The 13,050-nt window shown below is 45.1% G+C and overlaps 7 protein-coding genes across 7 annotated transcripts; 3 read left to right on the top strand and 4 right to left on the bottom strand.

The window, feature by feature from the left end:
• Positions 1-253: 253 nt before the first annotated feature.
• On the bottom strand, positions 254-1,384 carry I203_101086 (uncharacterized protein; the record flags this gene model as incomplete). The annotated part of the gene is made up of 1 exon (XM_019146042.2): positions 254-1,384. One exon carries the CDS (start codon positions 1,382-1,384, stop codon positions 254-256), a length of 1,131 nt encoding a protein of 376 aa, XP_019004601.2.
• A 771-nt stretch (positions 1,385-2,155) lies between these two features.
• Positions 2,156-3,067, top strand: I203_101087 (uncharacterized protein; the record flags this gene model as incomplete). Its single annotated transcript, XM_019146043.1, has 3 exons — positions 2,156-2,353; positions 2,407-2,470; positions 2,541-3,067. The coding sequence occupies 3 exons, from the start codon at positions 2,156-2,158 to the stop codon at positions 3,065-3,067; spliced, it is 789 nt and encodes a 262-aa protein (XP_019004602.1).
• A 39-nt stretch (positions 3,068-3,106) lies between these two features.
• I203_101088 (uncharacterized protein) lies at positions 3,107-4,976 on the top strand (the record flags this gene model as incomplete). Its single annotated transcript, XM_019146044.1, has 3 exons — positions 3,107-3,963; positions 4,019-4,466; positions 4,566-4,976. 3 exons carry the CDS (start codon positions 3,107-3,109, stop codon positions 4,974-4,976), a joined length of 1,716 nt encoding a protein of 571 aa, XP_019004603.1.
• A 239-nt stretch (positions 4,977-5,215) lies between these two features.
• On the bottom strand, positions 5,216-6,379 carry I203_101089 (uncharacterized protein; the record flags this gene model as incomplete). Its single annotated transcript, XM_019146045.1, has 2 exons — positions 5,216-5,226; positions 5,287-6,379. The coding sequence occupies 2 exons, from the start codon at positions 6,377-6,379 to the stop codon at positions 5,216-5,218; spliced, it is 1,104 nt and encodes a 367-aa protein (XP_019004604.1).
• A 414-nt stretch (positions 6,380-6,793) lies between these two features.
• I203_101090 (uncharacterized protein) lies at positions 6,794-7,816 on the top strand (the record flags this gene model as incomplete). Its single annotated transcript, XM_019146046.1, has 1 exon — positions 6,794-7,816. One exon carries the CDS (start codon positions 6,794-6,796, stop codon positions 7,814-7,816), a length of 1,023 nt encoding a protein of 340 aa, XP_019004605.1.
• A 509-nt stretch (positions 7,817-8,325) lies between these two features.
• Positions 8,326-9,787, bottom strand: I203_101091 (uncharacterized protein; the record flags this gene model as incomplete). The annotated part of the gene is made up of 4 exons (XM_065516807.1): positions 8,326-8,336; positions 8,428-9,124; positions 9,194-9,611; positions 9,705-9,787. 4 exons carry the CDS (start codon positions 9,785-9,787, stop codon positions 8,326-8,328), a joined length of 1,209 nt encoding a protein of 402 aa, XP_065373625.1.
• Positions 9,788-11,648: 1,861 nt separating this feature from the next.
• I203_101092 (uncharacterized protein) lies at positions 11,649-12,951 on the bottom strand (the record flags this gene model as incomplete). Its single annotated transcript, XM_019146048.1, has 6 exons — positions 11,649-12,076; positions 12,200-12,274; positions 12,378-12,441; positions 12,511-12,654; positions 12,746-12,772; positions 12,835-12,951. 6 exons carry the CDS (start codon positions 12,949-12,951, stop codon positions 11,649-11,651), a joined length of 855 nt encoding a protein of 284 aa, XP_019004607.1.
• Positions 12,952-13,050: the final 99 nt, after the last annotated feature.

The following is a 13,050-nucleotide window of genomic DNA, read 5'->3' on the forward strand; positions in this document are numbered from 1 at the left end:
TAATGGCGATCGAGGTGACGCTACACTATCCCCCACAAGGCTGAATCAAGCCCAAAATGAGCCAAGCATACATCATCAATAAGTAACACAGGTATTCAAATATTATATGGTAAATCTGAGCTTCTTCTTGGTTGTCAGGAGAACGGATCAGAACTCCAGTATGACACGGTATTCTCACTCATTCATGACCACCTATATCGGTTCTGCTTAAACACATCAGCTCTAGTTTCCCTAAGCTGAGACCTCATCGGAGTCACTCACCACCGCAAACCTCGCACTCGGGTTGATCAGCTACGTCCTTGCCAATATACCACTTGACCTGTCTAGCCTTATCCAAACTACGGTTCTTCACTCTCCCACCTGATACTGCTTCTTCCAACTGTCGGTCATACTCCTTCTTGAAAGCCCTCAGTTCGTCTTCTCGCATGGAGTGTTCCGAGGCTCCTTGCACTACAAATACTTTCGAAAATTCTGACGAACTGCTGTATCGACCCATGACACGTCGCAGGAGTTCTCGTTGTGGCTCCGTCTCATAGAACGTCCCGCATTTTCCCTCGTGGTCGTACGGCCATCTATCATGGTATCTACAATAATAAGATTCCTTTTCTTTACCATTCAAATTTTGAGATACCTTCTGGCAAGGGGTTATCTTTCCCAAAGACAATTTGGTCGACTTTGACGAAACACCGATGTTTTGAAGGAGATTCACATCAATATTATGGAACGTGATTTTCTCGTCTGAAGATCCAGTGGAAGGCATCGGTCTGATACCAACATGTTCTTTCTCACCATCTACATAGGTATCATCTTCATAGATATCTTCATCCTCCGGATCATACTGGTCCCACCTGACACATACGTTTTTCGGTTTACAAAGGTAACGAATGATCGTAAGGACTTTCTCTGGGGGATTATGTCTTGATGAGAGTCTAAAACAGATGGAAGACGCGTTAGGCAACAGAAGCTGATCCATCCATTCTCGCAGGAAGGTCAAAAGACCTAACATCCGGTCGTACTGGTATTCTTTTATTGAGAATTCGGTAAGATCGATACTGATTCTTTGAATATATGAAAGATTTTGGCGGATTCTTGAAGTACTCGGAAGATTGGCATTCGGCGAGGAAGAAGAGACCTGTATGAGGGTAGGCACTTGGATTTTGGGGATCGACTTCAGAGTTTTGAACAGTTTGTCAAATGACTTGCGGGAGAGTCTGATGTGTCGGTAAAGTACTGGAGTGACACTCTTGTACATGTCCTTCGAAATGGTTTGAAGCACCTTGAGAAGGGACGAGTCGGAGCTTGAGAGGACTTCGTGCGAGATATGTTGCATTACTTCCTCGGGGAAGCGCTTGCCGGAAGCGGTGTAGATAGGGTTGAACGCCATGATCACAAAATAAGTTGCCTCAAAAATTTACCCTTGGTCGATTGGTGATCTGCAACACATGAAACAAACAAACAGAAACAGACAAAAAGTGGAGAGTCATTTAACGCATCGGTAAGAAAAGGTGCAATACAAGTCAAGGTTGACTAGACGCATGTGGGCATATAAAAAGGGTGACATAGAAAAATAATTGCGTGCTACTGTATTGTACGTGGTAATGCATCGTACAACAATAATCATATGTTCTGGTTGAAGCAAGGTTGATCTGTGGTCATGTATTACCCTCCATTCTCCAGTCATCTACATACTGTACGAGTACTTTCATTCGCAATCCGTCTACTCAGGCACAAAAGATAACTCAACTTTCCCTGAGGTGATCGATCACAAGTCAACAAAATATTTCACCAGCATATATTACTAACTTTACAAGCCAAAGCCACTGTCAAGTAGCGCATATAGCCATCCAAAATCAGTCTAGGTGTTAATGTAAGGAGGATCAGCTCACTTGACCAGGGGAGGACACTCGCTCGGATATCTGACTGGTCTTTGCCGCTCGGAGGAAGAAGAAAATAACAGACACAAACAACCTGGAAAAATTGATTATGTTGATCCATCTTCTACATCTGTACCTCGGACACGTATCTACTTGCGATGTGACTTTCAGTAGTCTGTTGATCCACTTACTCTCTCTACATCTATGTTCGTTCAAAACCTGCACCCAAGTTGCTTAAGTTTGAATACAGAGCGATACGAACCATCGATGCAATCGCATCAATGTCATACAACGATATACGATGTCGACTTTTCGCTTTATTCGGGTCACGATATTCTACTAGGTGCAAGCGTGGTTCAGTTTCCGAGTCCAACCCATCAAGATACACAGATACACCAGCTGATGTGAGTGGATTGGAGAAAAGAGGTGGTACAGCACCGGATGGACTGGTTTTAGCGGACTGGCAAACATATTTATCGGTGAGTATCTGTACTTTACACCTTACACACATATGAAGTAACTTCGATAATAGTATGTTACCACCATCAACGATACACCATATACTGTCACTACGATAGCCAATCTTCCCTTGACCTGTAAGTGCAGAATAACCTCTCGCTCAATCACTGACAAGCACGATACTACGCTGAACCATATTATTCGCAGACTACGGACCTTCCATACCGCTCGGTGACGGCTGGACTTACGGTGGACTGACCTCCCTTACTGGAACCGATAATCTTGCTCCACCAATGACCGAAACACCTGTGCCATCGACTGACATCGAAGACAGCCCCTCACCCACTGTCACCGCCCTTTCGAGCCAAGGATCTACTGCGAGCAGTTCAACAAGTCTTCCTACATCCTCGAGTGATCCAATCACTACATGCCGATCCTCCATTCAGTCTGCAACTTTCACCCCCTCCACCCACACTCCAACCTCCGTGTCACCCATCACCTCCTCCCCTTCCACCACTTTCGCCCCCGACACCATCAACGATCCTCCCCCTGTTCCTACTCAGCCCATTGACCCTATTCCTACCGACTCGGAAGGTCGAACCCTCCTCGGTCCCTTACTCGGTGCACTGATACCTCTAGCTCTTGCCATCCTGGTGATTCTGATCTTCTTCTGTGTATACCACAAAAATCGGCATTCTCGCGAATCAAAATTCTTCAGTCTTTTCTCTAAATGAAAATGGTCTTCATTACCTTCTAATCCTCCTGGTCGTCCCATGGGTAATAAAGATAAATCCCGTGAGATTGGTGAACACGCGGATATAGCAGGGGCAGGAGTGAAATCACCAAACGAAAAGTCAGCTTTGTTACCTGGCTGGACCGCACAGCATCATCGACGTAACTCCCAACAGTATACGACTGAAGTTGACGATGAGCTTATGGAATTAGCTAAAAGAAATGATACTTTGTTACAAAGATTGAACCTCGGTTTAGGATGGTTAAAGACCACTCCTACACCTTCGAACTCGTCGAATTCTTCTGATGGATCAGGTGGCAGAAAAGCCAGTGGGAATACATTAGAGAAAGGCCAGGGTAGAAGGATTTTCTCTCCTGCTACACTGGCTTCTGCTACTGCTGCACTAGCTACCACCGGTATAGGAAATAAGAGAAATAAGAGGAATACCAATCTCACTGCCTCTACTGAAGGTTATGAAAGGGTCTTGGAGGATGATCAGCTGTTTTTCTCTGTTCCGCAAAGAAACGAGTCGTCCGATTACTCGAGATCTAGAACAAAGAGTGCGTCAAGGTCACCATCGGTCTCTCAAGACTTATCGCCTGGACAGAAGAGGTTATCTCCACCTGCTCAGATCAGGGGTATGCGATCTCAGACTTTCAGTGTTGGTATACCGGTGACACCTGGCACAGATGTACAAGAGCTTTCGATGGAGATAGGTGATGGGACTAGACGAGCTAGATGGTCTGAAGATGGAGAAAGGATTAGGTTTCCTGCTCCTCCTGAGACGGCTGGTGTGGGATTGGGATTGTATGACGATGGGACTTTTGGGAGACCCACTGAATTAGGAGAAGGAGATGAAGGAGAAAGAAGGGAAAGCTACATGAGTGCCGAGACGGAGTGAGTAAAGCTGTATCCCTGTTTAATCGTCGTTGCTGATCTCAGTCGCTCTCAGATACTACTCCGCGCCATCTCATAACTCATCTCCCCATGTCGCTTCACGCGGTATTCCCATCCCACGAGATACAGAAGAATATCGTCACGTTTCAGTCTCAGCATTCGGTTCGCACCCTTCTACGCCTACTCAACCCGGTCGATTCAGTCAACATGGTTCATCGCAGTCTGACAGGGACGTCAGTCCAGTCAAACTAGTTTCTCCTCTTGCGTCACCTTCAAAAGAAACAAAAGCTAGACCTATCTCAGGTATAGGAAGTACTTTCCACTCGATACGGAATTTGTTCTCCTCAACACCCACGCCTTCTCCCGATATTCGAGATCAAGGAAGTAGTAACAAAGATAAACGGAGGAGTTACGTCGGACAACTACTTGTGGATGATAGGTTGAAAAAAATCAGTAGAAGTATGCGAGAATTTGGAGAACCGCTGAAACTGGGTGCTTTGGTTGTAAGTGCCAAGTCATACAGAAAGCGCTATCTTCATGCAGAGGCCATGGTTCTCAATGAGTCTGCTGGAGCTGACTCATGCGTCTACCTTACCATCCAGGCACCAGCCTTGATCTCTCCTCGCCCCTCTCACTCCTCCGAACAAGCTTCGCTCCATCTTTCTATCCCCTCTCAACACCACTCGCATTCGTCCCACACCACCTCTGGCTCCTCCTCGAATGACGCTACAGAAGCCTCCCACGAGCCTGTGGTAAGAGGTAAACGGAGTAAAGGGATGTTAATCCGAGCGTCCAAGATTGGCGAATTATCTAGACCTCCACCATTACCTATCCAAGTCGCTAGTGGAAGCTCACATGCGGGTGGTGGGATAAGGGAGCATCATCAGAGAGAATGGGAGGAGAATGTAGATGAATTTATGGGTGAGGGGGAGCTCTTACCGCCTTTGACGCCGGACTGGGAGGGGACGAGAGACAAGGGGATGAGATGGTCGGGTAGATGGTCTAACAACTAATCGTAAGAATGGAACCGAATGGCATGTTCGGATCATCGCGAACAGTGACATAATGATGGATCTATTATATCGCATCATATATTATAAATCTTGTATACATAAGACAACATCAATAGTGCCTATACACATGATGGACCATCGAATGTACCCCGTAGATTTACATGTTTGATCTTTTTCTAGTCTGAATCATGTCGGTCTACTCGTACTATCGCGTGCATCCTCCTTCACCAAATCGTCAATCATACCGACACTACAACAATGAGCAAGTCAACCATGCGAATCGGAAAATAAAAGATAAGGCTCAACTCACTACCGCAGACCTCACAGGGTGATTCTTTCTCAGCCTCTTCACCATACACCCATTGTATGCTCTCAATCCACTTATAACTTTTCGTGATGTCGAAATCATTTCGGTTGGATACGGACGAGTAATCAATAGAGAATTGTTCAGCAGTTGACTTGACAGTCTCGGTTGCATGTTTGACTGATTCGTCTAATCCTGGAGGTAGGACAATTCGCGCCGACTCGATATGGAAAGATTCTTGAGCACTGAGCACAGATCCCGTATTGAGGCAGAAACCTATCAAATGATCCATCTCTACTTGGTTTGCTATCGTTGATTCTTTGAAGGGTGAGCGGTAAGAAATTCGAATTATTTCGTGTCTACCCATCCCGGTGAACGGAAAATCGGTTTCAGCGGCATGGATAACAAAGTTGACGGGATTGCTGCTGAATGATAGCATCAATTTTAACATATCTTCTCCGAGGGCTCTCGTTCTACCAGCAATGTCATTCATTTCGTAGTCCGTTGTATCCATCCATTTAACACATACACTTCGAGGATTACAATGAAGACTCAAGATTCGGGTGATATCTTCCAGCAAGGGATTGATCCTTTTGGAGAGTTGCAAGGAGACGTATTTGAGTTGGGGGAAAAGGGTAGTACGCGAGAAAGTAGTTGTTGATTCGGTCACATTTTCTTCCTCTTCCTCGGCCCTTCCGAAATCTGAAGAGAATATCCCTTCGGTTGGTGTTGCACAGTTCCCTTTGAATTGTGATTGGATCAAAGTGATCTTTTCGGTGTACGATAGGTTTTTGCAAAGTTTGCTTGATTCGGATTGGAGATAGTGAGCCATGCTCAGTCCTGAATACGTCAATTTCGTGCATAATACCGGAATCGCTTTGCCAAATATCACAGGTAGGATCAGCTGCGCGAGTTCAACCTCATTGACGATGATCTCTTTGTATAGGCTTGGGGTGGTTAGATCGTAATGATACTTGGGCGCTCGCTGCAATGAAGCCAATGTGCCGAGCTGATGAGATTGTTGAAGGTGATTGAGTGTCAGATGGATGATCTCTAGTGGAAGATCCGAGAGTGATTTGACTCTGGGGTTTCCGGTCATGACGTAGATTTTGTTGTCTGGTTTGTGGTAAATGCGCTGCTGACTGATAGCAGTTTTTGATCATCTGTGATATGGTATACGATGATGATTGTGATGATCAGGCCGAGTGTTGAACAGAGAGGAAGGAGGGAAGAGGGTGAAATCACTTACTCGTATCCTAAGCATAATTGCATGTTCTGGTGCCCCGCATCTTGCTTTCCTCCTATCTACAGTACCCCGTGTTTCCGTGCCTGCGCTTCACCGATCGCTCAACAATGAGATATGCTACCGGTGCGTTGCCGTCCAGTACAAGAGCATGTTAAGGACTATCATTCAAAACAAAATGATACCACAGTATCTGGCTCTTTCCACTTCCAAATCATCTTTACCTCTCCACCCTCTTCTTCTCTGTCAGCTGTCTAGGTACTCAGTATCATGATCGCCTCAGATAGTGCTTTCTCACGTTTACCCACGGAGATCCTCGCCAACATCTCCTCCATCCTCCAACGATCCCATTCCTACGGCTCCTTATCCTCTTTCGGTCGTACCTCCAACTACTACAACACAATCACCACACCTTATCTGTACAGACACATTGAAATCACGGAAATTCACTTATCTAGGATGCTATACTCCATCTCAACCCATGACAAGCAGACCTCACCGGATGGTCCATGGCCGATTGATTATCCGAATTACCCTACCAACCTCCGATACACCCATCAGATCACGTTGAGAAAATGCGATTACCCTAGTACGATCGAAGTGATTACAGAAACATGGGGTTTCCTCAATGATGTCAGGTCAGATATATGGTCCAAATCTCCTTTTATCGAATTACATACCCTCGTGCTAAAGATTCAAAGCAAGGATCAATGGGCTCCGTCTTTCATTAGGTCTATCGAGCTTCTAGGTCAGGTCGTAACGAGGGGAATCAAGCATCTATATGTAATCTTTGAAGATACTCAGGAATCCGCAATACTGGTGCAGGATAATTCCGAATGGATCAAGTGGATTGCCCCTTTCTCAAATCATTCAACGAAAGTTTACATACAACATACGCAATTTAGCTCATTCCCCCTATATCATCGTCAATTCCACTACGAGACAACGAATGTAGAATCACCGTACGTGCAAGATCAACTCGAAGAAGGGATTCTCAAGGCCACCTTTGATAGAAGCATGATAAGAGTTGTAAAGTCAAAACCTGCAGATAGTCGTTTGACAAACTCTCTCATAATTGAAATACCAAAAGCTCCCTCGGATTACAGAGATACCAAGGTGATGCCCTTCGTGCTAGAAGCAAAAGCATCGATCGATCGATTTCAATATGATGGAATGGATCCGAAGTTGGCCCATAGATGGCTGGATAATATACAATGGGTTTGTGGGGAAGATGTAGTTAAGGAAGAAGAGGGATGTAGTATCTGCGAGGGTGAGTCGGAAGTTTCCTCTTGAATGACGAGTATCTAGTATGTTCCGTTGACATTGTTTCTTCTTACGTTTTCAGCTGCATAGAAGATATGTGAGATGAATCTGTGTCTTCCGTAATTTGCATTTTTCTTCATCCTTGCGAACAATGTGATCTCTGTCACACCAAAAATTCCATGAGACCCATACAAGTATCATGATATACCTACCCGTATCTTTCATTTGTATTATCTTGCGTTTCCTGAAATGTATGCTGAATCAAATACATATAACTTTCATGTTATTCATCCGTATTCCACCGATATATCGAGATTGGTAGTTGCGAGTCAGCGAATACAGTCGGGGTGTCAGAGTGGCATTGACAAGATCATAAGTAGTATGGATGTAACTGCGACGGGAAGAAGGCAGAAGGAAGAAGGAAGAATGGGTGTGTCAATATCCAAGCTGAGGCCGCTTTGATAGCTTGACGGTGAAATACCAATGGATGATCCACGCAAAAACCCAACTCGAGATCGCATATGACATATTGCATTTGCTTATATGAATTCTGAACCAATCCGGATTTTGACATCAGCTGAGGCCATTGACGGTTCAGATTCAAGGTAAGAAAAAGCAAGAGAAGTGTATACGGTACTCACCATTACAACATCGGCATGCCTCTGCCTCTTGAACCCATCTTATTCCTTGAACAAATAATCTAGCATTCAATATACTAGTCCCGGTCCAACCTTTCCCTCTGAAAGTTTCACCCCCAGCTTCCAATCCTTCTATCTGCTCTATACAAATCCGCTTGATATCATGTAAATCCTGCAACGTATGAGAATACCCTGTATGCACTGACCAATTTCCTTTCCATCTTTCCTCATTTGATTTAGGTCCAGCTACTAACCACTTTGCGATCTCCTCTTTGTTCCTCTCTTTACACGATTTACCAGGATGGTACTTTTTCCTATCGCATCTTTCTTCACATGATGATTCAGCGTAGGATATATTGATTCGGCAATTAGGATGGGAGTACGAGCGAGGTATCCAATTTGGCATCGCCGAATGAACCGATATATTCTCCACAGGACCGGTGAAAGAATCGAGAGATGCAAATGTCGTATTACTGTATAAAAACGGTTCGGTATGCTTGAAACATACAATTGTAGGTGCAGATAGCTTTGATAAGAGTGTCCATATCTCACCTAATTCTAGAGGGCTATCTGGCGTCCCTACACAAGCGATACTTTGTAGTGAGGGGAAAAGATATTGACCAGTAAAGTTTCGATAGTGTCCCAAGAGGGTTACTAGCGGTTGCAGTGAGGTGGGTAATCCATAAAATTCATCTATATCCTATTTCAATGTGATATTTCGGACGTGTGAGAGATTGAACTTGTACCGCAAAGGGGGTGAATGATGAACGAAAGTATCTGTGCCTGCACTCAGATCCAAGATATCTTTGATATCATCATGGGGAATGAGGGTGGAGCCGAATCGGACAGACCTGAACAATTGATATCCCTCTCCTTCATTCCACCTTGATGCTTGACCTAATAGCTCGTCTATACACTTCTCGTCGAGTGTGAGATGCCGGTACAGGTAGGGTGTTATGACGGTGTAATGCGATTTCGAACATAGTTGTAAATTGATGAGAGTCGGAATATCATCTTGAGCCAGTAAGACCGAGAGTAAATGTGAGTATGTATCATATGTCAAGTGCGTTCCATCCGGTGTAGAGAGAGTATGACATGTTCCATGATCTTCTTCTGTTCTATCTTGAATCGTAGGTGTCATAAGGCATGAATGACCAGATAGGACAACGTCGGATGCGGAACTGTGACTGGTTCTTGAAATGATGTCAGCTGGAAGCGCGCGTTGGTAATTCAACTACAGAGTTCGTGGCTATTTGATCAAGTGGCAGGCTAAGATGCACAGGAGGTCCAGCGGCTTACTTTCGTTCAATTCACCTAGATCATGACCGCCGTTGGCCCAATGTGGGATGACGTTCCGATTCATTGTCGAGACACTTCAGAAGATCACATCGAACATAAGGCTCACAAGATGATTTCTCCTTTGATTGTGTTGATGACATCGAAAACGAAGGCATCCGTACCACCCTCCTGAACAATCATCCTATGCCAAGTCCCCTGCAAAGAATAGAAAAAAAAAACATAGTTCATCCCACTCCGTCCATATTAATTTGGAGAGTACAGTCATCTCGAAACCATCACACTCGAATCCAAGTCCTTTATCAAAACTTTGACAATTCTAACGCACCTTCTCGAAGGACTAATTCAAGGGACCCATTCGATTGGGGGGAACATATACTCAGCGTTGAGAGGGAGAGTCCTGCGATTTTTGAAGGCAGTTCAAAGCTTGAGAGTGATATTGGAAGTGTAGCTTCAGTTGAGGTAGGATGGGAACTGGCGCTGGATCTGAGCTGGGAACTATTCGGTATTAATGGAGCAATCTGGACGCCGCGGTCAACCCTAAACGTGGATCATCATGTTGTAGACGATGATGCATACGTAGTGGAAGAAACAGAGATACAAGATATTGATGTCCTTAGTCTCATCGCGCCTCTACAACAGATCAGGTGCAGTGATGGGATGATCCGGAGGGATTACAGCAGTCGTGGCTATGGAGTGCACCATCAGGTTGTTTTTGCTCAGTGTTTTATTGTAGTTGTCACCCAGCCATAGTGTAAGCATAGCGCCTTGGCGATTCCCACAACTTCAATGTCGGACGATATTTGGATGGCAGATAGAACACAGTAGAAGACATTCAATCGTTTATTCTTGCAGAAAGATCTTTCGCGCTCTATTTGCATGTCGTAGATCGGCATCCCTGGTCTAGACTCGAGAAGCACTGTGCACATCAGCTGTAGAGCACAAGGTGTAAATAGTATCTTTTGTCTTTGGTGAAGTGAAGACTCCTCACTGAGCTTCTTTCGTTTCGTCGTCCGTTCGACTCCAGACGTAAGTCACCATTGGGAGTATTTCATCACTCGATAGTCAAATTTCAAAGGCTGTTCAAGATCATTCACATATAGCGTACACCAGCTTTTTCAACATCTCCATCTTTACGCTTACACCTCATAGCACCAGGCTTCATACAAGATGTTCGACATGTTTACCAAAGACAGTGGTTTGATCACCGTTACCGAACTCATCTCACCAAAAGTCGAAACCACTGCTGAATCCCTCATGCATATACCGACTGAACCATCAACGAACGACAACACCGAGAATAGATGAATCATGGATTTGACTCATTATGAACCTGATGAGCAAATTGACCTGACCCAATCTGATTTCAGGTTGTACCTTGAACTGGGTACTGATGGAAGCTCAGATCGGGTCTCAAGGGGCAGATACACATTTCAGGCCGTGGACGGACAACCCAAGATCGTCTATATGGCTTATAGACCACAGTCAGGGGGTGATTCTATGATAGTCTGTGCTGGGCACTCCCCTACTTCTTATCATTGGAGAGATCATAGGTTCACCATAAGATGGGAGGGGACGGCATTTGACGATGGGGACAACGCTGATCGGGGTGTAGGGTACGGTAGTGGTGGTGCCGGGAAGGGGAAAGGAAGTGGTTCTGGGTCTAGGAGACGATGGCGTGATCATTTACCCTTTGGGCGAACATGATGCGACTTTCCATTGTGGAGCTGTGCAGTCTTAGGTATTTTGAACGAAGTTTGGTCATGTCGCTCATCATCGACGATCAAGACTTGACAATGCCATCAGTCCATGATGCAACGATTTGATATTCACCCTGAAGCGCACATCCTTTACATGTGTTATACAACTTACACAAAACGTATCATTAAAGCCGGTCAATGTCGTCTCATGAAGTTCACGACAGCAAATCAAGTGACGACGACTTTCTCTTTCAGATCCCACAATATCAATTTCCCATTGTCCCCAGTCCTTATCTCGAACTCCCGCCTCTTATTCATATATATCCCATGTATAAGCAACACCTCTCCAGAATTTACAGGTCTGTTCTCGACCAGATGATCAATCTCTTCGCTTTCAATCTGCTCATCTAATTTCTTCGCTTCCTCGAGACTCAGAGGTGTTATTGGGTCGTTGGTAGTTTCACCCTTGGACTTCTTCTTTCCCTTTTGGCTCTGCAACTTTTCAGGAAGAGAGCTTTGCCCAGTAGTGGTTTCCTCTGTTGCCCCAGATGACTTCGCTTTGTCTTCCTTGTATGCATGATGTATCGATCTAAGAAGAGTGGCTGCTCGATGACGAACATCTGATGAAAGGGTAGGCGATGCGATGATTGATGCGACTGTCGGAAGTCAATGGTGATCAGCTTTTGCCGTATGTTTGAAGCGGCACGTTGGTAGGAACGTGGTATAGACACCTAATCTGGTTGGTAGAATATGAAGAAAGTTCAGATCGTTTCACATACCTTCCCTTTGTAGTGCTGACAAACCACCTAGCTCCGCCGATAATTTATCGATAGCTCGAGGTAAAGCCATAGAGGCTGTAGTGAGAGCATAAACAAGTCAGCTTCTCAGAGATTCATAGTATACGACAGGTAAGTAGGAAGTGGATGGGTTTCACTGGAGAGGTAATATGACGCTCACATATCTTAGCTATGGTGCCCGAGTTAGTGACTAAAGCACCTTTCGCGACAGAAGCAGCCGCGATCTATAAAGAATGATGAAAAAAGATATCAGCTTTTATACCAAACTTCCAGACCGTCGGCAGCCAACTCACACCCTCCAAAGCGATAGCTTCCGGTATCAAAGCTGCACCAGCCGTTGCTGCAACAGCTCCAACGGCTATCGATAGCAATGCTATGGTGGCTGCTGATTTCAGTATCGAGTAGCGCGATTTTTTGGTGCCATCGTCTACTAATGCCTGACAGAGAGCAAGGGAAGCAATGTTAGAGGTCAAGGTGGTAATAGAAATATCGCCGAAAGCATGAATGAGATTTGAGGTATCTACTTACCTCGAGGGTAAACCATACCTTCCCAGGCTATGAGAGTTGTTCAAGGTATCAGCATTCTGCTCTCTATAATCTGGGCAGACAGTGCTCACTTTGAGCTTGATGGCCTGTCCTGGCTGAACACTGTTCTCAAAGTGTAAAGCTGTAACCTGCTTCAAACATATGTTGAGCGGATGGGCTGTGTTGTTTGTTATCCGACAAGATGGCATGGTCGAGTGGCGATAAGTAGGTTGTCGGAAGGCTAGTCGTTGATAATGGGACTCGGAACCAGTCAATCTTGAAGACCTATGTAGCTGCTTCTGAGTAGC

This window comes from Kwoniella mangroviensis (genome assembly GCF_000507465.2).
Source record: "Kwoniella mangroviensis CBS 8507 chromosome 1 map unlocalized Ctg01, whole genome shotgun sequence".
Taxonomy (NCBI): domain Eukaryota; kingdom Fungi; phylum Basidiomycota; class Tremellomycetes; order Tremellales; family Cryptococcaceae; genus Kwoniella; species Kwoniella mangrovensis.